Here is a 25,887-nt window from a genome sequence, read left to right on the forward strand (position 1 = left end):
CTGAAATTCAGAACAGCCTTCACCAACTTAAGAACCACCTTGCGCCGTTGCTTACGTGTTCATTGCACCGAAGGTCAATCGTGACTTTTGTCCAAAAGAAAGAACCCTCTCCTGCACCTTTTCCGTCACTCCGTCCGGGCGGATTTTAGTTGTCCATGTAGGTGGACGAGTTGATACCATCCTCGGGGAACTCAGGAAGCTCGACCTGGAAGCGCTCCTCGATCGACTTGAGGACAGCCTCGTCGTCTGGGCTGCTCACAAACGAGATACTGAGACCCTTGGTTCCGAAACGACCGGCACGACCGACGCGGTGGAGGTAGGCATCGGCCTTGTCGGGCATGTCGTAGTTGATGGCCACGTTGATGCGCTCGACGTCGATACCACGACCGAAGATGTCGGTGGAGACACAGATACGGGTCTGGAACTCCTTGAACTCTTTGTAGCGCTTGATACTAGAAAAGAATTAGTCTTGAGCTAACAAGTGGGGTACATTTGAGTGCATACCGCTCTTCTTGGCTGATGCCAGAGTGGACAGCAGTGCTGGGGAAGTTGCACTCGCGGAGAAGCTTGTCGAGCTCAGAGCAGCGCAGAGTCGAGCGAACGAAGATGATGACCTGGTTGAACTCCAAGCTGTCGAGAAGGTCGTTAAGCTTCCGGTTCTTCTCCTTCTCGTCAAGCTTCATGTAGTACTGCTGGAGACCATGAAGCGTCAACTTCTTCTCGTCATCGACGTAGATCTCGAGCGGGTTCTGCATGAACTTCTTGCAGACAACGCGCACCTCCTTGTTGAGGGTGGCGGAGAACATCATCACCTGCTTGTGCTGGGGTGTAGCGCGGAAGATGGCTTGAACGTCGTTGCGCATGTCTGTCAACTGTCAGCGGAAGTTGGCCAAGACAGACGGTTTGTACTAACCGGGCTGGTCCAACATCTTGTCACACTCATCGAGGACGAAGTGCTTCAGGTTGGCAAGGCGGAGATGCCTATCGCGGACGAGGGCGTTGATACGACCGGGAGTACCGACGATGATGTGAGGGTGGGTATCCTTGTTGCTAAGGAGCTCGATGTCCTTCTGAACGGGAGTTCCTCCGTAGAAGACACCAACCTTGACGTCAGGCAAGAACTTGGCGAAGCGGTTGTACTCGTTGCGGATCTGGTAGGCCAACTCGCGAGTGTGGCACATGACCAGGATAGTGGCGGTACCGGGTTCGGGCTTCTCGTCCATCTGCTGGAGGGTTGCGAGAACGAAGACGGCAGTCTTTCCGAGACCGGACTTGGCCTGGCAGAGGACATCGTTTCCTAGGATGGCCTGTGGAATGGTAACTTGCTGGACTGTAGGGCACACGTTATGTCAGAATGGTCTTTAAAACGGTCGAAACGAAGCGTGGGAAGCGAAGCGTCCGTCCATCTTGTGTAGCCGAGGTTTTCCATCTAGCGCGCGTGCCAGTCTGTCTATCCTCCCCATACGCTCAATGGTGTACCTCCTCCTATACACCCGCAACATGCACTCCTCCTCTGAAACCAGTCCTTCGGGACCACGGTAGTGAGCCAATAGGCACCACTGGCTTCTCGATGCATATACCGGTGCGCCTGCGAAATGCAGTGCGCGTCGACGCTCGTGGGTAGCGGAAGGCACTCGGTCCCTCGCCACTTTGCTCGAATATAGACAGACCAGGCCGCATTACAGATAGTGCTCGTTTCGTAGATGGACAGACGCTTGTAGGTGGATAAGGCTGAGGGGAATTATTAGACTAACCCTCGGAAGGATGTTCGAAGCCACAGTCCGTGATTGCTCGTACGAGCTCGTCCTTGAGCAAGAAGTCGCGGAAACCGGTCGAGTGGATGCCGACGTAGCTGCCCTTCTTGTCGCCTGCAGCATCACCGGCGGTGACGCCGCCCTTGCTTGCAGCTGCGCTGCCGTTGGCGGGCGCATCAGTCGTCTGGATCTCCTCGTCGGAGTAGTCGATGAGATCTTCCTCGTGAGACATGATGGATTATGTGTCCGTGTAAGAGTGTGTGTGGTGTGTAGAGTCGGTGATTGCGCGTGTCGCAAGTAAGGCTGCCAAACAAAGTGGAGTCGCGACGGTACCGAGGCGGAGTATTATACTAAGAGCTACGAGTAGAAGAGATCAGTTGTTTCGCGATTTCACGGTAACGCGAATTCGACGAGGTTGCTGTGGCTTGAGAGGTTCGTGGTGGGCGATGGACAAGAGCGGTCGCCGCGCTGATGTCGAGGTAAAAAGCTCGGGGCGCCTTGCTGGGCGCGCGCTAGGCTGCAAGCGGACTGCTCTGAATCACGACCCACCACTGCCAAATCCTCTGGTCTTCTATTATCCATCTGTGAAACCGTCATTTACATACAAGACCAGACGACAACAGAACACAGCATCATGAGCAAGGTCAAAGCACCAAAGACGAAGGGCATACCGAACAAGCATCTGCACGCTCGCTCGACTTTTCTCTACCAAGCAGCTACATATCTAACGCTGCAAACGGCTACGCAAGAGGACGTCGCAGCTGATGTCGCGCGAGACAAAGACGGCGGCTCGATCGAGGCCCAGCGACATTCACCGCTCGCACTCGAACTCGGATCCGATCTTCAACAGGTATCACGGAAAGGCCAGCTACGGCTAGCTGTCGACTTGAAGCGCTCCATGTGCAAAAGTTGCAATACAGTGCTTGTTCCTGGACGCACTCTTACTCAAAATGTTGAAAACCCCAGCAAAGGCGGTAAGAAGCCTTGGGCAGATGTACTTGTCGTTACTTGTCTCATTTGTGGCGGCAAGAAGAGGTTTCCAGTGGGCGCAACGAAACAACTCAAGAAGGCCAAGAGGATGACAACCCATACAAGTACGTTATCAAAAACTGCTTCTGAAGATGGCCAATGCTCAGAAACTACCTTTGCGACGGGCACTGACTGACCTGACGTCACGATGTGATTCATTTCGCTCATTTGCTACGTGCCACGCCGGAATCGCTCAATCGAGGAACCCATGAAGGCCTCGGGAGCTCTCGAATCGATTCACCAGGGGGAATCCGAAAGCTGCTATGGCTCAGACTGCTCAGATCAAAGTGAAATACACAGGAGCATTTGCCGCCTCCCAACTATGCTCGCTCCACGCACGTCCAGTTACGCCACGAGGGGATCTAAAGTTTCGCCTGGACGACTTCTCCAGTCTAAAAGCCGAGCGAAAACATCGCATGAGAACAACTTGATCTTCACCAACCGTTCTCCTCAACGTAAACGATCATGGATAGTCAAGCTCCCAAGGAAAGCATCTCGCCTCTCCAGTCTCTGCCACAAGAGATCCTGTCAAGCGTCTGCAGTTACCTACCGCAAGGGGCTCTCTACCAACTAACCCTCGTCAACAAAAATATCGGTCAGCGCGTAGTACCAGCCCTGTACGGTTCCTTCAGCCAAAATGGAGGCGACAGCATGCAAGTTCGACAGTACTTCAGAACCGCGGTGCGGGAGCCTGAGTTAGCTGAGCATCTTCGCGAGATTACTATCCAGGGTTCCATCAGGATAACCCACAAGCAAGTGCGGAAATGCCTCCGGAAATTGGACAAGAAGAGCTGGGTTCATCGACTTCACGAACAACACCCTCATCTTGCTTACGATTATTTTTCGTATGGACCGGACTTGGCCATTGCTCTGTTACTGAGCTTGGAACCCAAGATACACTCTATTCGTGCTCTGCATCCTCCGAACCCCATAAAGAAAGGGAACTCATTTAAACTCCCTATCTATCTCGAACCCATTCGAGGCATTCTAGCAGCAGGCTCTCCACTGCCGCAATGGACCAATGATTTATCCACGTTAGAGATCACCCTTCGGACCACATCATGGCAGTGTATTGCCCCGCTGTTCCAGCTACCGGTACTCAAGACGCTGATTCTGAGTGGTGGAGGTGGATTCCACATGGCTACTACAAATATGGAAGCTGCGATTCATTCGTCACCGATCGAAGTACTTGACTTTGAAAGGTGCGCGGTCCCATTGACGACCATTGCACAAGCTGTATCTGCTTGCAAGTCATTGCGTGTCCTACGACATAGCGACTGCGACCATTGGGCAGCACCTCATCATTCGCATTTATTCCAGCAGTTACATGAGCATGCGAGCACTCTGCGCACCCTCAAAACGTGCTGCTGGCACGCCCCCAAGAGCACTTCGACTGACAATGGGATCTTGACCAGCTTCATTGCTCTGATCGAGCTCGAAGTGCACTACTCTCATGCCGCGGATGACCTCCTGCCACCCAACCTGTGTCGGCTCGTCATATGCGCAACTACCCGCGACCGAGTATGCATCATGGAAGACATGGAAACACTAGCGCAAAAGCTCAGCAAGCGATCAAACATCGACGTAATACTGAAGTATCGGCACTACAGGAAGCCAAACTACGAGCTTCCAAAACTACGCGAACTGCCATCCGTGTTCGCCAAGTCTGATCTTAACCTGTCGCTTTACGTGTATCCTGTTGTCGGCTCATCATGTAAGTTGCCCGTAGTAACGTCCCTTTAGAACGAGCTAACAGTCAGAATAGGGTACTTGATCGCCAAGTTCGATCACCGCGCTGCATGGTTGTCGCAGAGACCTAGCGAAACAGGCGCAAAAGAGTTGAGAGCTTGGTCGAAGCGATTAGATTCGACGTACGATTACCGGGAGATTGTGCTCGCGGAGATCAAAAATATGGTCGGAAAGCACGAGAACCATTGGAAGAGCAAGGACTACGATCTCGACTTCATGCTACCGTATCTGTTTAGAAATCTGTACAAGGTCTGAGGAGAGTAGTCAGTTGACACGAAGATGCGAGAGGAAGGATGGATCTGTCACGAATGGGAAGGTGGATTGGAAGAGTAACGAACGGTAGCTCTTTCTCCAAAATGGACCTCGCTTTAAACACATCACTGGCGCTATCTCCACGGTCATCGTTCTGGTTACCTCCACCACCTGCTACTCACCAATTGTTCCTAACCGCTCGTGAAATTTTTAATACCGACTCACAAAACCCCCATCGTCTTGACCTACCAACCTTCCACCCCCAAACCCAGATCTTCTACATCTCGACCACAGTACTCTCTCATACCGAAGGCCATGGCATCCAACAACTCCTGTAACGGCGACGACGTCAACCCCCCAGCTTACTCCAGACTTCACGAAAGCGCCCGCAAGAACAGCAAAACGAGGAAAGCAATCGAAATCTGCTTCGTCATTCCCGTCTTAGCCATCGTAATTCCACCCTTGATTGTGATCACTGCGGGACATATAGTCGTAGGTGAGTAAACTACCACACTATAATTTATATCACGACCTTCTTGCTAATATAGTGCCCAGGATCGCTTATAGAAGTTGGGTGGGAAGTCAAAGACTGGAAGTATACGCCAAGGGAGCGAATGGCTCGAAGAACGATAAGAAGAAATCTTCGGGAAACGTTGAGATGAACCTGGCACTTAAGTGAGCAGGGGAGAGATGGTGGACTGGTTGTAGTCTTGATTCGGCATCCTCTGGTCATGCTATGTCTCATTAGTGTCCCTCGATACGGCGATACATCCCTTTGACGAAACGAGCCCTAGGATCAGAATGGAGATCAACATCGATATTGCTTTGTAACTACGCTGCAATCAAGACGCTTGACTGTGCAATTAACTTCTCTTCTACAATCATCGTAAGAGCCTTGTGCGGTGTACTCCATTCGGTTCACTTTCACCGCTCACCACTCACATCTAACTCGCCGCAGCTTCTTCAAAAGCCACCAACGAGCCATAGATCTCATCACCTTAGCGACCTCCCATTTGAAAATCCAAAGCTTCGCATCCTACCTACAATACTCTTGAAAATACGAAGATGAACTCTGGTCCTCTACCCCCGGAAGCGTTCTGCCAACTCCTACCAGCGGCACTGATGGCGGGGGCTTGGGCACTTACGCCCATCTTCATTGTTGCTCCACTTGCAGCTGCCCCAGTTCTCGCTCTCGCACTATCCTATGGTGGTAAACTCAACCCTTCCATTTGCTTCTATGAATTCGGGGTCTAATAGTTTGAAGTTCCAATCACTACCTCTGTGGTAGCCATGACGGCGATGTGTGAAGAAGTCGTTCGAGCGGCAAAGGAAAACTCCAACCAATACGAAGGACAGAAATGGCATCACTGGCAAGGATATCCCGTCGGAACTATCGTTTGCACTGTTGATGGTGAATGTGTGGAGATCAAAATACGGGAGTAAGAAGCTGATCTCACAGCCATTGTGGCATGGTGACCAGTACCCTGTGTCAATTACGACAAGCAAAGCTCTGAACGAATCGCCAGACTTGCACACAGGCACGAAGAGGAAGAATGTGTACAAAATTTCGATGGGAAAACGAGGCGATCGAGTTATATGTATACATATCATCTACACATTTGGTGTACTGCATGTGTGTTCCATCTTCTACACCCCCAACACACCCCTCAACCCCCTAACCTTCCCCCTCAAATCCCCATACCCCAACCAAACAATCCCCTCCGCCATCTTCCACGCCTTCTCTCCCGCCCCCTCCCCTTTCAACGGGATATCCATAGGCGGCGGAATCGCCGTCTTAATCCCCGCCCAAGCCCATCGATCCCTCGTAATACTCTTCTGATTGCACAGACTCCTCAGTCCCTCTTTACCCGCAAAGCGGCCATATCCACTGCCCTTTGTACCACCAAACGGCATCTGAACCATGTAGTAGACTGCAAAGTCGTTGACGGCAACCATGCCGGCCTGTAGGGAGCGGACGACGAGTTCGAGGTCGCGGGGCGAGGTGCCGAAGACGGAAGAGCCGAGAGCGTAGGTGGTGCTGTTGGCGATCGTGATGGCGTCTGTGACGGATTCGGCGCGCATGAGGAGGAAGACGGGGGCGAAGAGTTCGGTTTGCGCGATCTTCATGGCTGGGGTTACGTCGGCGATAAAGGTAGGTGTGAAGTAGTGGCCTTGGGGGTGATCGGGGTGGGTGTAGCGTTTTCCACCTGCTAGTAGGCGGGCGCCGTTGTTGACGGCATCTTGGATGAGCTCTTCGAGCTTCGTGTAACTCGCGTCGGAAATCGATGCGCCTATGTCGATGGGCGTGTCTGAGGTGTTGTTGAGAATGGAGCCTGGACGGAGTGCCTGGATCTTGGGTGTGAGGTACTCGATGAAGCGGTCGTAGACTTTGGGTAGGGCGATTACGCGCTCGATGCCGATGCAGTTCTGGCCTGCAGACTGGAATGTGCCCCTCATGAGGATACTGGCAACGCGCTTGAAGTCGCTGTTGGATAGGTCATCCAGTACTATCGCTGGGTCTTTGCCGCCCAATTCCACGCACACTGGTGTCAACGCCTTCGCCGCCGATGCGCAGACATGGTGGGCTACCGGTCGTGATCCAATAAAGGTTATGTGTGATATCGACGGGTGCGAAGTAAGGTGATCGGCGACGTCAGGCCAGCAGACGACAGACTGGACGATATCGGGCGAGTGACCGCATGCTTCGAGGGCGCGAGTAGCAATCGAAGCGAAGTATGACGAGGACCAGGCAGTCGCTTCCGAGCCTTTGACGATGATGGCATTACCGGCGAAGATGGAGGCTATGACGGGGCTTATGAGATTGTGGAAGGGGTAGCTGTAGGATTGTTAGCCGTCATGATCAGATGCAGTGATGCTCGACACATACTTCCAGCTCACGCAAGCCGCAACGACGCCCAGCGGCTCATAAACAACCTCGTTCCACTTATACATCATGAGGAAGTTTGTGTCTCTCTTCTCAGACTTCAAGCTCTTTTCGCCGTGTTTGATCGTCCACCTCAGCTTCTCCACCGTCACCAGGATCTCGCCCAGGCTCGCGTCCACCATGGTCTTGCCGGAGTCTAAACATGCGACCCGCGCAATCTCTTCTTGGTTCTCCAGGATGAATTTGAGCATAGTGCGCAGCACCTTTCGTCGCCTGAGGAAGCTTGTCTGAGCCCATTGTACCTGGGCTGCCTTGGCTTTGGCGATTGCGCGGTCGATGCCGTCGGCTGTGGAGGGGTTGATGCGCCCGAGGGCTTCACCAGTCGCGGGAGCGTAGCATTGGATCAGGGAAGAGCCCGGTACCTGCTGAAGTCAGTTACCGAAACCGAAACCTGGGGAGTACATGTGTACCTTCAACTGCGGCTTCTCAAGCACCTGGCCCTTCCATCCTTTGCGTGCCTGCTCAGGTGTGTCGACTTCATACTTGACAGGCTCCTCTGGATCAGCACGACCAGTAATCCAGATAAAAGAGAGCGCAGCTATCCAGAGTGCGCCATACAAGGCGACATTGAAGTCGTTGTCAGCGCGTGCGGTAATGCGGTCCATGTTGCCGATGACGGTCTGACCAGATGTCGCGTGGTCCAAGAAAGTCCGATCCTGGCCGCCTGGACCCTGAAACGCCATCCCAACGCGGATGCGCTAAGACGCGTGGTCATCTGAAACTACTGCAGGCGTCGAGGGCATACTTGACCGAACGAATCACTCAGTCACCACGATTCCAATTCCCATACTCATGCTCGGTCAGACATTCCCGAGCGAATTGCGTAGAGCTTCCTACTTACGCTGTCAGGCAATTTGAAAGAAGTGTTGATTGCAGTGGAAGACGTCCCGTAGCCACTCAGCGCGCTCTTCTGTGCACTGCCATCGATGAGCCTATGTGACAGCTGCATAGGTCACTTCCTTGACTTCATTAGTTCCAAAGGCTCTTCTGTTGTGGTGGCATCCGCAATAATAAGCAATTCGCGCTAAGGTATAACACGGTCAGCAACAAGAGCAGGTGTTCCACTGATGGTATTGTTCATCATAAGATTTGATCTCATATATCATACATCCTTCATAGCCACGGTTCCCTGTCCGTGGCCTTGGTGTTCTTCTGATCCTCCAACAACTTAACCCTTCGAACCCGCACTTACTTTGCGTTGTTCTTGGGCGCCTCGGTAGGTGGTCCGTCAGGCGTGGTGTAACACCTGGTCATGCCACCATCGATGACAAAATCGGTGCCGTTGACGAAGCTGCTCTCATCGCTGGCAAGGAAGAGAACACCCTGCGCCTGCTCGATGGCCTCACCGAAGCGACCAGTGGGGAAGTGGACTTCGCGACGGTGACGCTTAGCCTGGTCGTCACCAAGCCAATCTTGCAGAAGTGGTGTGCTGTTGCTGTTAGTATATCATAAGTAGTATACTGGTTGGGAGGGAACCTACTTCAACGGAGCTGGGCATAGCGCGTTGAACCTGAAGCCCTCACGTGCGTGAACCATGGCCAACTCCCGTGTCATAGCCAGTACGGCACCCTTGCTGGCGGTATATGCGAGCTGAGGTGTTGCGCTACCGACCAATGCGACAACGCTGGCGGTGTTGATGACACTGGTCTTCTTCTTGCCGTTCTTCCTGAAGCTGTTGACTGCGTGCTTGCAGCCGAACCATACACCCTTGACGTTGATGGCTTGTGTCAGATCCCAGATCTTCTCGGGTGTGTTGACAGCGTCATCGTCGTCTGAGTGCATAATGCCTGCGTTGTTGAATAGTACATCCAGACCGCCCCATGAGTCCACGTGCTCAACCATAGCCTGCACATCGGCCTCCTTGGAAACATCGGTAATCTTAGTCTCGACCTTCTTAGCCTCTGGGACTATCTCTTTCAGCTTGGCCGAAGCCTTCTCCAGAGCTGGACCAGAAATGTCGGAAAGAAGGACATTGGCGCCTTCCCGAGCAAAGAGGATGGCAGTCTCGAGACCGATACCGCTAGAGGTTGTCAGTAAGTAGTTGCGGTATGCGGTATGATTCCGTGTGTGCTGCTCCGGGCGTTGAAAAATGAATACATCGGCGTTGAAGCCCGTAACGAAACATAGTCAACAAAGGAGATGACTGTAAATGAAAAGCTGGTAGCAAATGAGTCGTGGTACGTGCGGGATCGGTGCTTACCCAGCGCCTCCAGTGATGATGCAGTTCTTGCCTTCAAGACGACCCATGTTGAATGTTTGGTCTGATTATTGTGCTGATAGAAGTGTAGTGAAGGTGCTGTAATGCGGTCAATGGATATGAAGGGTGAGGCAAAGTTTTGTGGAAGCTGTGAGATATGACTAATATTTTGCTAGAGGAAGCGTCATGAGAACAACACGCGGGCCTGTGAATGGGGAAGGTTTGCCAAAGGCGCAAACAGTACCAGTCTCCACACTCACCTGTGAATCGGACTTTGCAGTGCGGGCTGGCGTATGAGGAGCGTCGTCGGAATGGAGAGTGCGAGGAGATGGAGATGACGAACGGGTAGTCTCGGACAGCTCACAAGTCATTCAAACATCAAGGGTCCCGAAATCGGCCCATTGCATTGATAGACTACGATAAGGGCGGGCTATCGCGTTGGCGGCTGTCATCTTTGGGCACACGACGAAGGAGCGGTGGGCGAAGGCACGATAGCAGCCTCGAATTAACAACTGTCCTACGCGGCATGGATGCGCCAAACGCCGTTAGACGTCAGGGCTGATGAAGTATGGCTACTACCCCGCCATGATGGATGACGTGCGTGTTCGCCCGTCTCTTGTATGCCGGCGCATCATCACGTTGTCGCATAGGGATTCATGTTGTCGCTTTGGGAGGGTGTCGAGGTGTCGCGTAGGAGAGAGATAGCACACATACGCGTGACTATGCAAGATATAGCCTGTACGCGCATGCAAGGCCAGGCTATGATGTCGTTGGATGCATCGCAGCCCGCATCCCGATAACCCCTCATTGGCCCACCCCAGCTGTCCCGCCTATCGCATCCCAAACGCCTTGGGCCCTTAAGCTCTCTTTCCGCGCAAACCTGATTGCGACGCGATATCTCTTACCAACGACACGACGCTCCTTTCACTCCTAAGCTTCAACAGCTACATCGCTCCAGCCCCCTACATCCTCACCATGGCCGCCGAATTCGATGCCTCCAAGCTGACGGCCGAGCAACTGCCCGAACTCCTCAAAAATGACCTCGCAGTCAAGGTCGCGGGCATCGATGTCGACGGCGTCCTGCGCGGAAAGCTCATGGCCAAGAAAAAGTTCCTCAGCATAGCCAACGAGGGCTTCGGCTTCTGCAGCGTCATCTTCGGATGGGACATGCACGACCAGACATACTTCAAGGAGTTAGCCATCTCCAACAAGGAGAACGGATACCGCGACCTGCTCGCCATACCCGACCTGACCTCCTTCCGGAGGATACCGTGGGAGGACAATGTGCCCTTCTTCCTCATCAGTTTCCACGACCCGGACACCAAGTCCACCCTCAGCGCATGCCCAAGAAGTCTGTTGAAGCGCGCCGTCGACAAGCTGAAGGAGAATGGATATGGCGCTATGGCTGGTGGTGAGTCCAACGCCAGTTGAAGAGCGGGTGCTGCGCGTCGTCAATGAAGCTGATGTGTTACTGTGTAGCCGAGTACGAGTTCTACCAATTCCGCGCGCCCCAGAGTCACGATGGCTCAGAGAGGAACACGTCGAGTACCGCTGCCTTCTTGCGCGACAACCCCGTCAACTCGCTTCCAAGTCTTACCGAAGGCATGTTCGGATACAGCATCACGCGGCCCGTTCACAACCAAGAGTACTACTACGGCATCTTCAACACATGCGCCCAGTTTGGCTGCGGAATCGAAGGATGGCATACAGAGTCCGGCCCGGGTGTCTTTGAAGCGGTGGGTATATCAACTCGTGGGCACGGGCAAAGCAGACTGACACAGCATAGGCTCTCGAATTTGGCGAGATCCAGCAAATGGCGGACAAAGCGTCGCTCTTTAAACTTGTCGTCAAGTCGCTCGGATCCAAGTACGGCATAACACCGTGCTTCATGGCAAAGCCGCGCGAGGGCCTCCCAGGAAACAGCGGTCACATGCACGTTTCCATCGTGGACAAAGAAAACAAGAACCTCTTCTACCGAGGCGAAGAGGACAAGAACGCGCCATACTCAGATATCGCGTACCTTTCGGACCTTGGTCGGCATTTCCTCGCGGGTTTGATCGACGGTCTCCCCGACATCATGCCTATTCTCGCACCCAATGTCAACAGCTACAAGCGCCTAGTAGAGAATTTCTGGGCACCCGTTACTGTATCGTGGGGTCTCGAACATCGCGCCGCGTCCATCCGTCTCATTTCTCCTCCCACCTCTTCTGGTAAGGCAACCCGCTTTGAAGTCCGTGTCCCAGGCGCAGATACAAACCCGCACTTCGTTCTCGCTGCCATCCTAGCTCTCGGCTGGCGAGGTATCGAGAAGAAGATGGAGATTAGCATACCACCCCTAGGCAAAGGCGAAGACGTTGGCGGAGAAGCAGACAAGGGCGAGCGCCTAGCCAAGAGCCTGAAGGAGGCCACAGAGCGGTTCATGAGGAAAGAAAGTGTCGCGAGAGAGGTATTCGGCGATCAGTTTGTGGACCACTTTGGCGGCACCAGGCAACATGAGATTAGGCTGTGGGATGAAGCCGTGACTGACTGGGAAGTGAGAAGGTATATCGAGACGGTATAAGTTCTTGTTCATAAGATAGGTAAGATTGAGGAAAGAGATGGAACATTTCACAACGTAACCTACTGTTGATTCTACGATACCACATTCCTATCCGCGATACGCGTCGTTCTGCCTCAATATACCTTTTCCAAGAGTCAAATACCAGTTCCAAGGCTCGTATGTGAGTAGCCTCGGAAGTATTAACGCCCAGAGGAATACATCCGGGAAATTTTCCCGGTGCGTCATTAGCGGCAACGAGAGGTCGCACTACACATGCAACTACGTGATCCTACCAAGCACTCCAAGCTTCACTAGAACACACGAGGCTACCTTTCGGCGGGCACTGCGCCGAATACCTGAAGTCTGGGGTAGATCGCCGCTCACGATGCGGAGGTATTTCATTGCGGGTGCAATTATCCGGCTCAGACGTGCAGGAATCTTGGAAGGTATTTAAGTCGACGACAACATGAATGCAGTCTTGTCCTTGGATTCGTCTGTGTTGTCTATAGAGCAAGATGAAGGCAATCAGCTTCGTTGTAGCATGTCTCGCCACGCATGCAAGTGCTGCAGTAACAAAACGTAGCAACTCAATGCTTTCTCCGAGTACGTCGATCATGCTTTTGACTCCACATTTCATGTCTTCTAATAGTATAAACCAGACGCACAAGATCTTTTCGACTGGTCTATGCACATTCAAGACAACCGCTATGACGCCTCTTACAACTTCATCCAGTACTCCGACAAGGGACCATGGTCTGTTCGCTTCACAGCATGGTACGTAGCCGGATTATTGCACAGAAACCAGGGAGACGATGTGAAGCATGCAGAAGCCTCTATTAAAAATATGTAGGTATCATTCGAACATAGGAGAGTCGAACGAAAAGAAGCGGGCGACTGACGATGAAAACAGACTGGCCTGCCAAATGACAGATGATTTCGACGTTCCATGGTACGGAACATACAAGCTGTCCCCTGATGAACCAGATCCAACGCTCGTTTCAGGTCTATACGTACCGAAAATATACGTACGTTGACCAGCATCTACCATCACTCCCTCCAACCCCCATGCTAACATAAACCACCCCAAAAAGACAACCTACGACCCCAACTGGCGCGACTTCATCGGCACACAACTAATCCAGATCCTCTCCGAATTCTCCTCCCTCCTTCCCCCTTCGCTCATAACCTCCATCGAAGACTCGCTCGAAGTCGCCGCCGTGGGAAGCATGCGCCGCAACGGCACCTACCCCACAATCGACGACAACCTAACAATCGGCTACACGAATCCAGCTATAATGCGCGCTCTCCTGTGCGAATACATCGGCACCCGTCGATCCAACTCCACTTTCACGTCTTTCGCGGAAGACCAAGGGAAGAAGATATTACAATTATTCGAACGAGAAGGCGCGGAGACGGTTAGCGAGTATAACGCGCCGACGTACTACGGCATCGATGTCTGGGCCATGGGTGCGCAGATCAAGTACGGTGTTGGTAACTCTAGCATGACGAAGGCTGCAAAGTATATCCTGCCGCGGATGATGGGCGATTTGGCGGATCATTATAATGGGTATTTGGGGAATGTGGTGGGGCCGTATGATAGGGCGTATACGAGGGATATCACGCAGCATTCGTCTGTTCTCTCCTTGGTACTGTGGGGTCTTTGGGGCAGGGAGCGGACGAGCCAGCCGAAGAAGATGGAGGGGGATTTACTATTTGATGTTGCTCAGGGAGCGGCTATGACGCTTGTCCTTGGAGATGTGGAGACGCTTTTACCAGCGCATGTGGAAAAGGCGTTTACGACAAGAGACTTCATTGGAGAGCCAAGGTGGCTGAACCGAACGGTTTGGGATGAGCTCGAGGGAGGTGAGCCGAGGATCGCGTCGAGTTGGTTGAGCAAAGAGTTGATGATTGGCGGACAACAGGTGGATGAGGATGTGAACAGAGGGGATCAGTTCGTTCCTGCTATTGTTCATTGGGCGGGGGATAAAGAGCATAAGCCTTATCCGCTCAACACCTTCTTCGCCCTTTACCCGTCTGCGTCGTCGATCCACGCTGTCGCTTCGCCGAATCATCTCTCCGTCAGCTATCCTAACCGGACGCAAGAAGGAAGCGATATCTTCACGTTTGCGCTGTCGAATGTGCCGCCGAGTTGGACGCTGGGTACTGGGCGACGCATAACGGGGTTCGAGGATTTGCCGTGTGTGGAGATTGAGGTTCAGGCGGAGGGCTTGGTGAAGCAGAATGTGACGTATGGAACGGCGCTGAGGAACCATCTGTTTTACAACATTTCGTATGTGGTTCCGGAGGATTTTGAGGGTGTGCCGAGGGTGGAGTTGGATATCAAGTATACATGCTAGCTAGCTGGCGAGGTATGACACCTTGGCTACCCTTTTGGAAGGCCCGTATCTCCGGCACTCAGCTTGTCGTGGCTTGCTAGCAAGTGACCCTTTTCGCTGTTCAAGATCAGCCCTTGAATGCTTGTCGCGATGTCGTGGGTTTATGGCTCAGGCATCAGACGTCTTCCATCGCATCCTTCTCATGCTGCCCAAAGAGCTCTTCGACCAACCCAACGAACTCGGCCATGGCGTCTTTCTCTCCCTCTTTCCCCTCTCCTTCTCTTATACCCTTCAACTCCTCCATTGCGTCCTTGTCTCCCTTCTTCTGGGTCCAATACTCTTCCTTCTTCTCCTGCCCTCCATTAAAACCTCCACGTCCACCTCTCCAGGCACCTCGGCCCCTTCCCCTCATGCCTCGTCCTCGGGAAGCGTTCCGTTCGAGCATGCGCCGCCGACTCTCAGCTTCGGGGTCTGGCTTTATCGTCTTGGCGTATACGCGTTGGAGTGACGGGAGTAGTGTTGGGTGTGTTTTGAGTAGCGCTTGGAATTTCGGATTCGTTGCTAAGACGGAGAAGTCGGTGCGTTGCTTTAGGTAGCGCGGTACTGGGGCGGGAGGAGGTGGTTGTGGGAGGGCTGGTTCTGCTGGCTTTGGCGCGACTGACGTGATATCGGGATGTGTTGTCTTGTGCGATTTGAAGCAAGATAATGAGCAGCTGTATGCGATCAATATTGTAGATCCAAGAGATCACAGATGGCAACGAACTAGGGAAGCGCGCAAGTCGGGCACTTGTATTTCTTAGGCTCTGCATTGCAGACGCCGCAGAGGACTTCCGACATTGTGCTGTTTGTTGGCAGAGATTGCGACTTCAACTTTAGAAAAGAAGAGCCGAATGTGTGTCGTATGAATGGTGGTGCTGTAAGTGTCGAAGATGACGTCCGCAATCACTCGCGACTTTTGCGCTCCAAGACGCGTTCCCAATCGGGCTAAATCCCGCGGCGAACTTCCATTGCTCATCACTCCGCCGAGGTTTCCTCCATTGGCTCGTTGACTCTTACAACACAACAATACAACATGTCTGCCGCATCGCCATTGCGACAATTTTCCTCACGGTCGCTGGGATCCTGGACTTGCCTGTCATGCTCTCGCTCGCTCAATAGGATACCGCGCGCCCGCAATCCCGCCTTGACCGCACGAAGATGGATGAACAGCACAAATCCCGCGCGGCAGCATGGCACCGTGCCAAGAATGGACCAGATGCATGCGCAATATAAGATGAAGAACCGCACAGTCATGTATGTGCAAGGATGTGTTGGCAGAAAGCGCAATTGCTGACCATAGTATAGGAACTATGTCTTCAGTGTGATAATAGGCTTCACAGCGCTCAGTTATGGCTCAGTACCGTTTTACAAGATGGTATGGTCATAGATCATCACCTTGTCGACAAGAACCCAATCTAACGTATTCTATAGATCTGCCAGGAGACCGGTTGGGGAGGCCAGCCCATAAAGTCAGCGGCCCACGGCGGCGATACTTCCGTCGACCCCTCCGAGCGCCTAAAGCCTGTCGAACACCACCCACGTATCCGAATCACATTCAATGGCTCCGTATCCGACGTCCTACCGTGGAAGTTCGTTCCTCAACAGCGCGAAGTCCGAGTCCTCCCCGGCGAGACCGCTCTCGCTTTCTACACCGCGACCAACAAATCGTCAGAAGATATCATTGGCGTAGCTACATATTCTGTCACACCAGGACAGGTCGCCCCATACTTCAGCAAGATCCAATGTTTTTGCTTCGAAGAGCAGAGACTAAATGCTGGGGAAACGGTGGACATGCCCGTCTTCTTCTACATCGATCCCGAATTCACAAAGGATATTAACATGAAGGGTATCGAGACTGTCACACTGAGCTACACGTTCTTCAAGGCGAAGTACGACAAAGACGGACATTTGACGCCTGTTCCTATGTGAGGAGGGATCGGGGTATGTACGATATGTGTACACAACACGTGCGGGAAAAGAATCCACAATGTAAGGCTGATGTAGGAATGCTATTCACTGAGCACCACAACCCTTTACCTAAGTCATTTTCAAGCCAATTTGGGTTCGATTACAATGATAACTTGTGCCGTTCACTACACTACCGTTGTGAAGTAGCATCGATCTATACAGTGCGCCACCAACTTCATAAGTATCTGGCCAGTTTGGACGGTCAATCAATTTTACACAGAGCAGGCCTCTCCACCCTCAACTTCAGACTGCACAGTAAACCCTTTTCTAGGAGCTACTCGCTTACACATCCCTCATGGATAGACATGCAGAAGAGAAAGAGCTTCGGGAAAGCTATTACATCCACTGCCGCAACAGGGGCTACACCATCGACGAAGCCTCTGAGCGCAGCCTCAAATACGTCGAGCGTGTCCTCAACGCGGATTCAATCATCTCGAAAAGATACCTAGAGGAGCTATATCAAGCGAGTATAGCGCACCATAGGTACTCATCGTCTCCACTCTCGTATGATGATGACCCGCCGATGCATAGCTCACGGAGAGCCAGAGATAGCGGTGGATACGATGCTTTTAGTGGGATCTCCGGTATGATGTGGACTCTTTTAGACGACAATGACAGCATATTTGCAGAGATGCGAACGCAAGCTGAACAAGACTGGAGCATACCAAGTGTACCTGAATATCGCGCTCCTCAGTACATCCCACCCCATTACGCCTATCAAGGCAATGGTCGGGAGCCACAATGGCAACGCGCAGGGGATCAGAGTACACCGAACTATCGCCGTCCAGATTACATCCCTTCTGCCTACGACTATCAGAGCAATGCTCAGCGATCGCGAGAAAACCCCGATAGATATACTGCTAGAGATTCTGGCCCGCAGCGTGCTTTCTCTTATGGTCCACAGCGTGCATCCTCTTATGGCCCGCAGCGTTCATTCTCTTATGGCCCTCGTAGTAATTCATACAGCTGGTCTTCCAGTAATGGAGACCGTAGGCCACCTTCAGCCTATCGGTATTGGACTGCAGAGTCGTGTCAACCCCCCTACTCTTCATCGCCACCCAGCTACACATTCTACTCGTCGTCCGATTCGTACCCGCCCGACTATTCTTACTCTTTTCGCCCTGGGGCTCCACCTAGAACCTCTTATGTACCACCACCGCCGCCATCGTCGTCTCAACGCCCAGTCACGCCACCTCCGCAAGGCATCAAACCCGCGACAGATCTTTATATCGTACTTGGTCTTAGCCGGAGCGCAACAGCTGCGGATATCAAGAAAGCACACCGTTCTATGAGTCTGAAGTGGCATCCTGATCGCTGTCGTGGACAAGATAAGAAGAAAGCTACTGAGAAGATGGCAGAGGTCAATCAGGCGAATGATGTGTTGTGTGATGAGGTTAAGAGGACGTTTTATGATAGATGGGGGGTATTGCCTAGTGAAGTGTAGGAATTTATGAAAGAGGTTTCATATTGTGTGAAATCGTTGATTGGTAACAGCAATGGTTTGTTGTCTTGAGAAGAAATTTACAAATCGCGGTCTACACCCTTGTCAACCCGGTGTTCTCAAGCATAGATGGACGAGAAACATAGCTACTCCTCCTCAAGGTATGAATCGACGCCGGGACAGGTGCTGACCTTCTTGTCCCGCACCTTCACCGTGGCTCTCAGTGCTTCTAACAGAGTTTCTCTTGAATATGTTTCCATGTCTTGCATCCAGCCATCTCCTATTTGCGAGTCATCATGCGCATGATGCGCAATGTCTGCAGCGATTAAGCGTCGTAGTGGGGATCCGGGAGGCGTGCCATCGTAGATAATTCTGATGCTCTCTGCTCCCATACACACGCTGAACTTGTCTTGAGCTGTGAACAAAGCCTTGAACAATGCGTTCTTGTACTTGACATCAATCATCCTCTCGCCAAATACATATGCTCGGGCAATCTGAACGAAGAACTCCTCCGCCTCTTCACACCTCTCTTCACGCGTGACTCCGTCTGCTATGTGTAGGCGAATCGGAATTTCTCCCTGGTAAAGCCATTTAATATAGTCGCTGACGATGGTCGCCGAGTCCTCGGGAAGATCGAGGGTCTTTGGGTCATCATTCCGATCGGTCCACTCTGGCTTCATAGCTCTTCGGAAGAACTCTGAGCTCTTGCAAAGAACACCGCGGTGAACTTGGAGACGCTCAGTATCCCCAGCGCAATTTGGGACGATCAGCTGGATGATGGCGTCTTTCGGACTAGATTGGTCAGCGACAGTAAGTAGATCTTCGGGCTGCAGGGTATAGTCACTCCATTCCGGCTGTTGGGTGAGGTTGAGTGAGGTTGGGAATTTGCCGTAAGTGAGGGAGCTGCTGCTATGGCGTCAATGATAAAGGTAGCAGCCTTGACAAAGGAAACTACTTTATGTGGGGCGCCGCCTGGGCTGCAGAGATTGTGGGAGACTGCTTGTTCCGAATTGGGCAATGGAGGCAGCAATGAATGAAGTGAATAGTGAAAAGTGCGAATTGATTTGAGACGCGTAGGATTACAATCGTGAGCGATACGAGTTCACTTCATTGCCTTCACTATAAACTTACCTAGGTAGCACTGAACACAGTAGCACACAGATAGCATCTGTCATCACTATTGGTATACTGCCAGGACACGCTGTAATCATGCTCAAGATTTATTGATCATTGCCAGCCAGATGGTATCTCCGAAGTGATCAGCTACCAGATCGCCTGCACAAGGCTTGACGACTTCTACTCCTGTAGCATCTGGCTGATGTGTAATCAGGTCGCTGTTTATCTGACACGGCACTGAAAAGCGCATTGAAATTGGACAAGTAACAAATGTACAGAGATTGTCGCTTACTGAGTCGCCAGAGACTCCGGTAAGCAAAGGTCAAACAGATAGTCCTTCCTTAACTTCGGGTTTGAAAGTACCTTCCACGCGACTTCGACTTCCTTACGCGCATTTTCATTGTTCCGTTCCTCATACATCCTACTACCATGTGCCTTATCAAGCTTATCTTCAGGATCTAGAGGGAAGACATTGAGAATTGTCCAGAGATACTTTGGCGGCTTTTCTCCAAGTACCCAACCTTCGGGAAGTTGGTACTCGGAGTTCGAGTGTGACTCCGTATCTTCGTTGCTGAAATCTTTGCCGTCGTAACGTTCTTCATAGGAAGTGCTGATCGAGTCCGGTGGCCGTCCATCTCGAGTTGTGTGACTTGGATAACGCTGTCGGCCTGAACTACGGGGTGGATCTTGCCGACTCAGATGCTTGTGGCTCTCTCCTGCCCCATAAGACGTCCGATGTCGATCCCTTGGCGCATGGTGGGAGTCTTTTTGAGACCAATCTGTGGAGGTGTGAGAAATCTCGGCTGTACGAAACGAGTCAAGAGCCTGAGGATCCGATTTGTATGCGCTGCTCTTGGACGATAAGATCGGTTCGCGAGCCGACACTCGTGAGATATGGGTGGTTGGATGGCGTGCTTCATCATACAAGCTTTCTTCACCATACGAATAGTTTCTTGCTTTGTGGAGATTCTGCTGAGAATTATCACCACGGAAACTTCGTGTTGGTCTTCCCGTTTCGTCAACGTAATCTCGATAGTAGTCAGCGTGCCAGTTGCGAACGTGCCCAGGTGGGGCGGAGGTGCTGCACTTGCTCATACTCACCGATCTCATCATGCGAGAAGCCATCACTGTGATGGATCTGAGGAGTCTTCCCCTGATATCCGTATGATGTCTGTCTACCAGAGCCTTGTCCTATAGATCTAGGAGTGTATATAATTTCTTGTTTGACGACTCTGTCCGCTTCTTTTTGTCTGCGCTTCTCTTCAGCGTATAAACTGCCTTTTCCCTTCGAAGCGGATGAACTTTGATGCAAGCCTCGTGAGTCATTAGCCCGTCTTTCGGTATGTGGATGGCCATCTCGTGCTTTGACTCGGTATGATAGCGTGCCTCCTCGAGAAGAAGAGGTTCGTTCCGAACTGACACAAGCCTCTGCGCAATCCTCCGCAAATGACTCGCTTTCTTTAGGAGTGTAGTATCCGGATACTTCGAATCGCTTGCGATAATCTTTGGTCAGCTCCTGTCGTCGCTTGTCCATGGCTGTTAGATAGTCAAGAAGATGAAGTTTCACTAAGTAACGCAGCATCCAGCACTCTTTATACTAGCATCGAGTGAGTCAAAATGAGTTACTAGCCCTTTTGTCACACTGATGAAGTCATATCGCTGAGTAACATCTAAGAGATGTGCAATCAGTGACCACATATCTCCATATCGGCGTGCGGAATGACATAAATTCGGTATATGTATGACGGCTGGTGAAAGGTGTGACTCCGATATCCTACTCATCATCAGAAGTGATATGAGAAGACCAGACAAAACAGAAAGCGATAAGTCTGAAAAGATCCGGAAATGTTTCATGGTGCTGGCCCTGAGGATCAGTAGCGTTCTCCGTGCATGTTGGACCGTTGGATCCCTGCGCCACCGCATGATGGTCTCATCTTCAGGCCCGACAACGATCACAATGAGTTGTGACCCCACGATTTGCGACATGGTGTTAACACAAATTTCATTGTTAAATAGCTAACATCTCCGAAAATCCGTCAGCCAATCTGACGAAGAACGGCCGACTCGAAGAAACAAGCCAGTCGGACCCCTTCAATATTGTGTTACTGCCGAAGCAGCCAAACATCGCGACATAGCCCTCAACGGACAGAATGACATCTCTCTTCAACTAGATCCAGAAGTCGAACCCCTTAGCCACGTCTTCTCTCGATAAGGACGGCTGCTTGTTTGCAGAACCAGCTTTTGCCAGCGAAGCGTCGGTCTGGCAAGCCGCATCAATGTAATGGGATTTCCGGCTTTTGTTTCCGCAATGCGAACATGGCCGAGAACCACTAGGAGTAATCGAATCTTCAAAATTGTAACCAAGACGACGGGATTATAAATAGAAGGCGACTGTTTGACCACCGTCTTCCGCTCTATCGTTGTGTGGTCTGACCCAGCGGATCGAACACTCAGCGCGTCTGGGGTAGATTTGATTGGCGAGACTTGGGGACGCGCACGCGACGGTGCGCTCGGTTTGTGATATTTGGGATGGCTTGCGTCACTCCGCGAACTACTCATGCCGTTTGCAATATTTGGTTGTGGGCGTGATGTTTGTACTGAGCCGAATGCAGCTGCATCACGCGCAGCCTTTTCTCTGCAGTCCTTGTACCATTTCCTGTGATTTTCCTGAATCTCTTCTCTCTTCCTTTCCTCTTCTTCTCTGTGAAAGTCTCTGGAAGCGCGATGGGCGTAGGTTTGTCTCGAATCGAAATTCTTGTGACTATCTTCACCTTGGTCACGCGACACATGTGAGGTGGAACTGGTCGAAGAGGCTTCGGTACGAGTTCGGATCGACGCACCCGGTTTGTTATCTTTGGGAGTATTCATGGCACGACGCGAACTACTCATGTCGTTTGGAATGATTGGTTTTGGATCTGGGGATTGTAATGAGGCGAGACGCGCTGCCTTGCATGCGGCATTTTCTTGTCGGAGCTTCTGTAAATTTATATGAGCGTCCAATTGCGCCATCATCTTCTTTCTCGTGCGTTTCTCACTTTGTTGGCCAGAACGACTGAGCCAACTTTCGATGTAGTCTTTCGTTAGACCGTGATCTTCGAGAGTGTCTTTCAACAGAGTCAGTAACGGGTCATAGATTATGAGGGCACAAATAGCTTACCGCGGTGACGCTCGCGGTGAACAGTGTGCCGATCTGTTTCGTGAGATACTCGAGCTTTCTCGTGGTGCTTTCTAGCCTCGTTGTTCGTGGTAACACTCTCTTGCGACAAGATGCGGTTATCTTGTTTGGGCCTCGAAGCTAGCTTTTCACGGACGCCCCCGGCTCTTCCATGGACGCTGCTCTTGTCGGATTCTGGTTCCCAACGATGAAGAGCGCCTGTCTCGGGGTCCTCCTCTTCAACGTAAGCTTGCTTGTCAGGTTTGCTTCTCTCGCGATCATGATGTGTAGCAGGGTCGTGCAAATGACGCCTTGCGCGTAATCGGTCGTTTTCTGAACTCGCTGCCAGCGCATCGTCAATAAAAGACCCTCCCGATGTCACCGCACCAGTCTCACCAGGTTGGCATAGTTTCAGTGCCTCCTTTCTCGAGAAGGCCACATCACGGTATCTTTCGTCAGACCGTGTACTGTAATTATTGGGTTCCTGATTCATGGCGCCTGGATTGGGGATGTAGTCGTGAGGGTGGAGATGTTCAGGAATAGTTTTCAATTCGAAGAGGTTTTATATCACGTCCTCATGAGTCCACCACGGTGATCGAGTGACTGGCCCGAGTAGGAAAGCTCATGGTCGTTGACGGCGTCTGGCAAAGACGTGTGAGAGAAGCCGCGTCAAAGTTGTGTACATGTTGAGTCTTCGTTTGACGCATATTGGTGTATGACAATACGCAAACGGTATGACTCCGATGTTCTACTTCCCGTCAGACATCGGCTGAGAAGGCTGAATCGGGGTGAGATAAGAGCTACTGTTGAAGATGCGTGCAAACCCTGGCCCATGAGATTGCGGCGTTTTCAGGCGCATGAAATGCCTGATCCTTTGCGCCACCGCCAGATGCCCTCACCTCTGGGGCCAACAACGATCGCATTGAGCTTGGACTCCCGAGTTTAAATCGATCGCAGCGGTGACGAAAGCTCGACTTGACATGCCACGTATTTTGCGCTTGAAAATTCACCTAAATGGGAAAGCGCAGCGCAAATTAGATCCGCGGAGTAGCTTACCATAGACCGTGTAATCAGTGGATCCTTGGACGCGACCGTTTTGGGTGAAGACTTAATGCTTGTGGTGTTCGGATGTCATCGTGCGTTGAAACTTGTTGAAGTAGTGGTCCAAGACATGCGCAAAGGGCAGCCCCTTGCTGCAACCCTTTGTCCTCGCATACGCCCCTGCCCTCAGTTTCGGCCAAGATTTAGGAGTGCAGATTGGTCCAGAGTCGATTGCGCTGCAGGAAGAGAAACATTGCCGAGCTGCACCAATTGTAAATTTAGCAGCCGGCAGTCGCTTCTGTCCATATCTAGTGGGTTGTTGCCCACGATTATGTTTACCAGCGCCCTCAACGAGTTTCAAACACCTCAAGAGAACTGCGAATTCAGTTTATCCTCTCACGACGAGTAAAGACACCGTCAGTACTGTATGACAACTGGAAAGAGACGGGAGAAAGATACCCATGACGTCCAGATCTTCAAAATGGCTCAGCGGCTGTCGATGGATTGCATAACGACCTTGGGGGGCGAGAGGGAAGACATAGGATGTGCGGAAAGAGAAGGAAAGGACGAGCATGCAAGGCCCGTGCTATCTCGCAGGCACACCGATCCCATACCTTTTCGAACCACGAAGCCAGATCTGGATGTCGCGACGAATAACATATCCAAAAGCGACTCTCACGTTATTAAAGACGCGAACTCACCAATGTATCGCCGCGCACTTTATGCGCAGTCGTCTGGGAAACAGTGCTCGGAGAGTACGATCGCAGATCCGCCACTACAATCGGAGTCTTCGTACCCGAAGAGCAGCCTAATCTCGTCAGTCACACGGCCTGATGCCTGCGTCTCAGGCGACCACCGCGTCCTTGGGGAGCGTATTGGAGCTAGAGCAAGAAGCCTTTTGAAATCGACTATTAGTATAAGGCACTCGACATTGGAGAATATTCGCAAATCCGTCGTGCAGGCAAGCGACTTCCGCCTGCCTCCTCAACAGCCGGAGAAACGCTTCGTTGACGACATCGGGATTTTGTTTCCTGGGGTCTCCGACCGTCAACAATGTGCTCGATCCGAAGCGCATTTTGTGACATCCTTTCGCCTCTGCGAACCTACAGAGTACACAACTGCGCTAGCAGACCATGGTCTTACGTACGAAGATTATCGTCGCTTGATAACTGCGCTGAGGGACTTTTTGAACAAGATCTGGACGGGAGTAAGGAGAAAGAAATGTGCTGGACCGGTCGCGGCATCCCCTGCTGAAGCCGGTCGACGCAAAACTTCCGGAAAGAAGCACGGGCCAGGCAAATGCGGCAGATTTTGGGATACAACCGAACAGCTGAAGAAGAACCAGCAAGAGGCTGTCGCGCTCAATCAGCTACTTGAAGAGATAACATGGAATCTTCAAGCCAGGGGCGTTTCGGTGATGGTTTGCGTACATTCGTTTTCGCTTTTTGCGCCCTCTCGTGTCTCAGAGTCACATATCCAGATTCTCCATGTCGACCGCGACCAAACCTTGCAAGCGGCACTGATGTCTGCGCCTCCAGCCAAGCCGAGTCAGCGTATGGGTCAGCGTCTGTCCTTCATCGATGTATTTCCATGCGCTGAGTCTGGACCAAGACCAACACTTGGGCGTCAAGCAATGTCTGCGGGGGAGACGATCAGGTGTGCAGATGACCTCATCCCCCACCACGCACAAGTTCGAGATCGTTCGAAGCCATATCCTCTTTGTCCCAACGCTGTCCCGCTTCGTAAGCGGGAGGTTCTGAGTGCCAATATCGATCGATACGGTGCCGATCCTTACTTCCGAGCCTGGATGAGAGCAAGCATCAATGCCAGCACGCGGCGCAGTACATATGCAAAGTATCTGGCTGAGATGGAAGACAACCCTCTAGTGAATCGGAGGAAGCAGTATGCCGATACTACACTGAAGCAAGATATCATTGCCGCGCTGGTGAGCGATGATCGGGCGTGGAAGGAGCAGTTTCCTAGTGCCGTGAACAGAACCAGCTACGAGCATAACAGAAGATTGGAATGCCGTCAAACGGTAGAGCGAGGAACCAGACTCCGAGTACTGCGCTTCGGATTCAGACATCCCATCTATCCGCCTCATACACCTGAAATGGACGCCCTCGGCCTCAACAAGCATGCGTACCATGCGATCTTGACGGATATCGACCGAATGCACACGAAGCTGCGCCTCAACACGAGATGTCCAGGAATGTATGTGGTAGCGTCGGTGATGAAGGTTCGGCGAAAGGGGACTAAAGACGCGGTTATGAAAGCGAGGGAGTACATCCGTCGATTGAACGCGTCACAACGAGAGCTTGTGTGGAC

The 25,887-nt window shown here is 52.0% G+C and overlaps 9 protein-coding genes across 9 annotated transcripts; 4 read left to right on the forward strand and 5 right to left on the reverse strand.

Moving 5' to 3' along the window:
* Positions 1–145: 145 nt before the first annotated feature.
* On the reverse strand, positions 146–1,986 carry SUB2 (Suppressor of the cold-sensitive snRNP biogenesis mutant brr1-1; the record flags this gene model as incomplete). Its single annotated transcript, XM_049337161.1, has 4 exons — positions 146–452; positions 505–865; positions 914–1,330; positions 1,755–1,986. 4 exons carry the CDS (start codon positions 1,984–1,986, stop codon positions 146–148), a joined length of 1,317 nt encoding a protein of 438 aa, XP_049183709.1.
* A 402-nt stretch (positions 1,987–2,388) lies between these two features.
* Positions 2,389–4,787, forward strand: J4E83_010281 (uncharacterized protein; the record flags this gene model as incomplete). Its single annotated transcript, XM_049337162.1, has 5 exons — positions 2,389–2,848; positions 3,262–3,578; positions 3,873–3,985; positions 4,199–4,497; positions 4,549–4,787. 5 exons carry the CDS (start codon positions 2,389–2,391, stop codon positions 4,785–4,787), a joined length of 1,428 nt encoding a protein of 475 aa, XP_049183710.1.
* A 1,644-nt stretch (positions 4,788–6,431) lies between these two features.
* J4E83_010282 (uncharacterized protein) lies at positions 6,432–8,333 on the reverse strand (the record flags this gene model as incomplete). The annotated part of the gene is made up of 3 exons (XM_049337163.1): positions 6,432–7,620; positions 7,672–8,090; positions 8,139–8,333. The coding sequence occupies 3 exons, from the start codon at positions 8,331–8,333 to the stop codon at positions 6,432–6,434; spliced, it is 1,803 nt and encodes a 600-aa protein (XP_049183711.1).
* A 583-nt stretch (positions 8,334–8,916) lies between these two features.
* Positions 8,917–9,975, reverse strand: J4E83_010283 (uncharacterized protein; the record flags this gene model as incomplete). The annotated part of the gene is made up of 3 exons (XM_049337164.1): positions 8,917–9,157; positions 9,209–9,748; positions 9,929–9,975. The coding sequence occupies 3 exons, from the start codon at positions 9,973–9,975 to the stop codon at positions 8,917–8,919; spliced, it is 828 nt and encodes a 275-aa protein (XP_049183712.1).
* A 925-nt stretch (positions 9,976–10,900) lies between these two features.
* Positions 10,901–12,485, forward strand: J4E83_010284 (uncharacterized protein; the record flags this gene model as incomplete). Its single annotated transcript, XM_049337165.1, has 3 exons — positions 10,901–11,336; positions 11,405–11,661; positions 11,712–12,485. The coding sequence occupies 3 exons, from the start codon at positions 10,901–10,903 to the stop codon at positions 12,483–12,485; spliced, it is 1,467 nt and encodes a 488-aa protein (XP_049183713.1).
* Positions 12,486–13,235: 750 nt separating this feature from the next.
* On the forward strand, positions 13,236–14,821 carry J4E83_010285 (uncharacterized protein; the record flags this gene model as incomplete). Its single annotated transcript, XM_049337166.1, has 2 exons — positions 13,236–13,238; positions 13,556–14,821. 2 exons carry the CDS (start codon positions 13,236–13,238, stop codon positions 14,819–14,821), a joined length of 1,269 nt encoding a protein of 422 aa, XP_049183714.1.
* A 154-nt stretch (positions 14,822–14,975) lies between these two features.
* J4E83_010286 (uncharacterized protein) lies at positions 14,976–15,637 on the reverse strand (the record flags this gene model as incomplete). The annotated part of the gene is made up of 2 exons (XM_049337167.1): positions 14,976–15,482; positions 15,629–15,637. The coding sequence occupies 2 exons, from the start codon at positions 15,635–15,637 to the stop codon at positions 14,976–14,978; spliced, it is 516 nt and encodes a 171-aa protein (XP_049183715.1).
* Positions 15,638–16,046: 409 nt separating this feature from the next.
* On the forward strand, positions 16,047–16,768 carry J4E83_010287 (uncharacterized protein; the record flags this gene model as incomplete). The annotated part of the gene is made up of 3 exons (XM_049337168.1): positions 16,047–16,093; positions 16,145–16,214; positions 16,271–16,768. The coding sequence occupies 3 exons, from the start codon at positions 16,047–16,049 to the stop codon at positions 16,766–16,768; spliced, it is 615 nt and encodes a 204-aa protein (XP_049183716.1).
* A 1,626-nt stretch (positions 16,769–18,394) lies between these two features.
* J4E83_010288 (uncharacterized protein) lies at positions 18,395–19,097 on the reverse strand (the record flags this gene model as incomplete). The annotated part of the gene is made up of 2 exons (XM_049337169.1): positions 18,395–19,040; positions 19,093–19,097. The coding sequence occupies 2 exons, from the start codon at positions 19,095–19,097 to the stop codon at positions 18,395–18,397; spliced, it is 651 nt and encodes a 216-aa protein (XP_049183717.1).
* Between the last annotated feature and the right edge of the window lie 6,790 nt (positions 19,098–25,887).

The sequence above is a fragment of the Alternaria metachromatica genome (assembly GCF_023757995.1).
Source record: "Alternaria metachromatica strain BMP 0045 chromosome Unknown scaffold_43, whole genome shotgun sequence".
NCBI classification, from domain to species: domain Eukaryota; kingdom Fungi; phylum Ascomycota; class Dothideomycetes; order Pleosporales; family Pleosporaceae; genus Alternaria; species Alternaria metachromatica.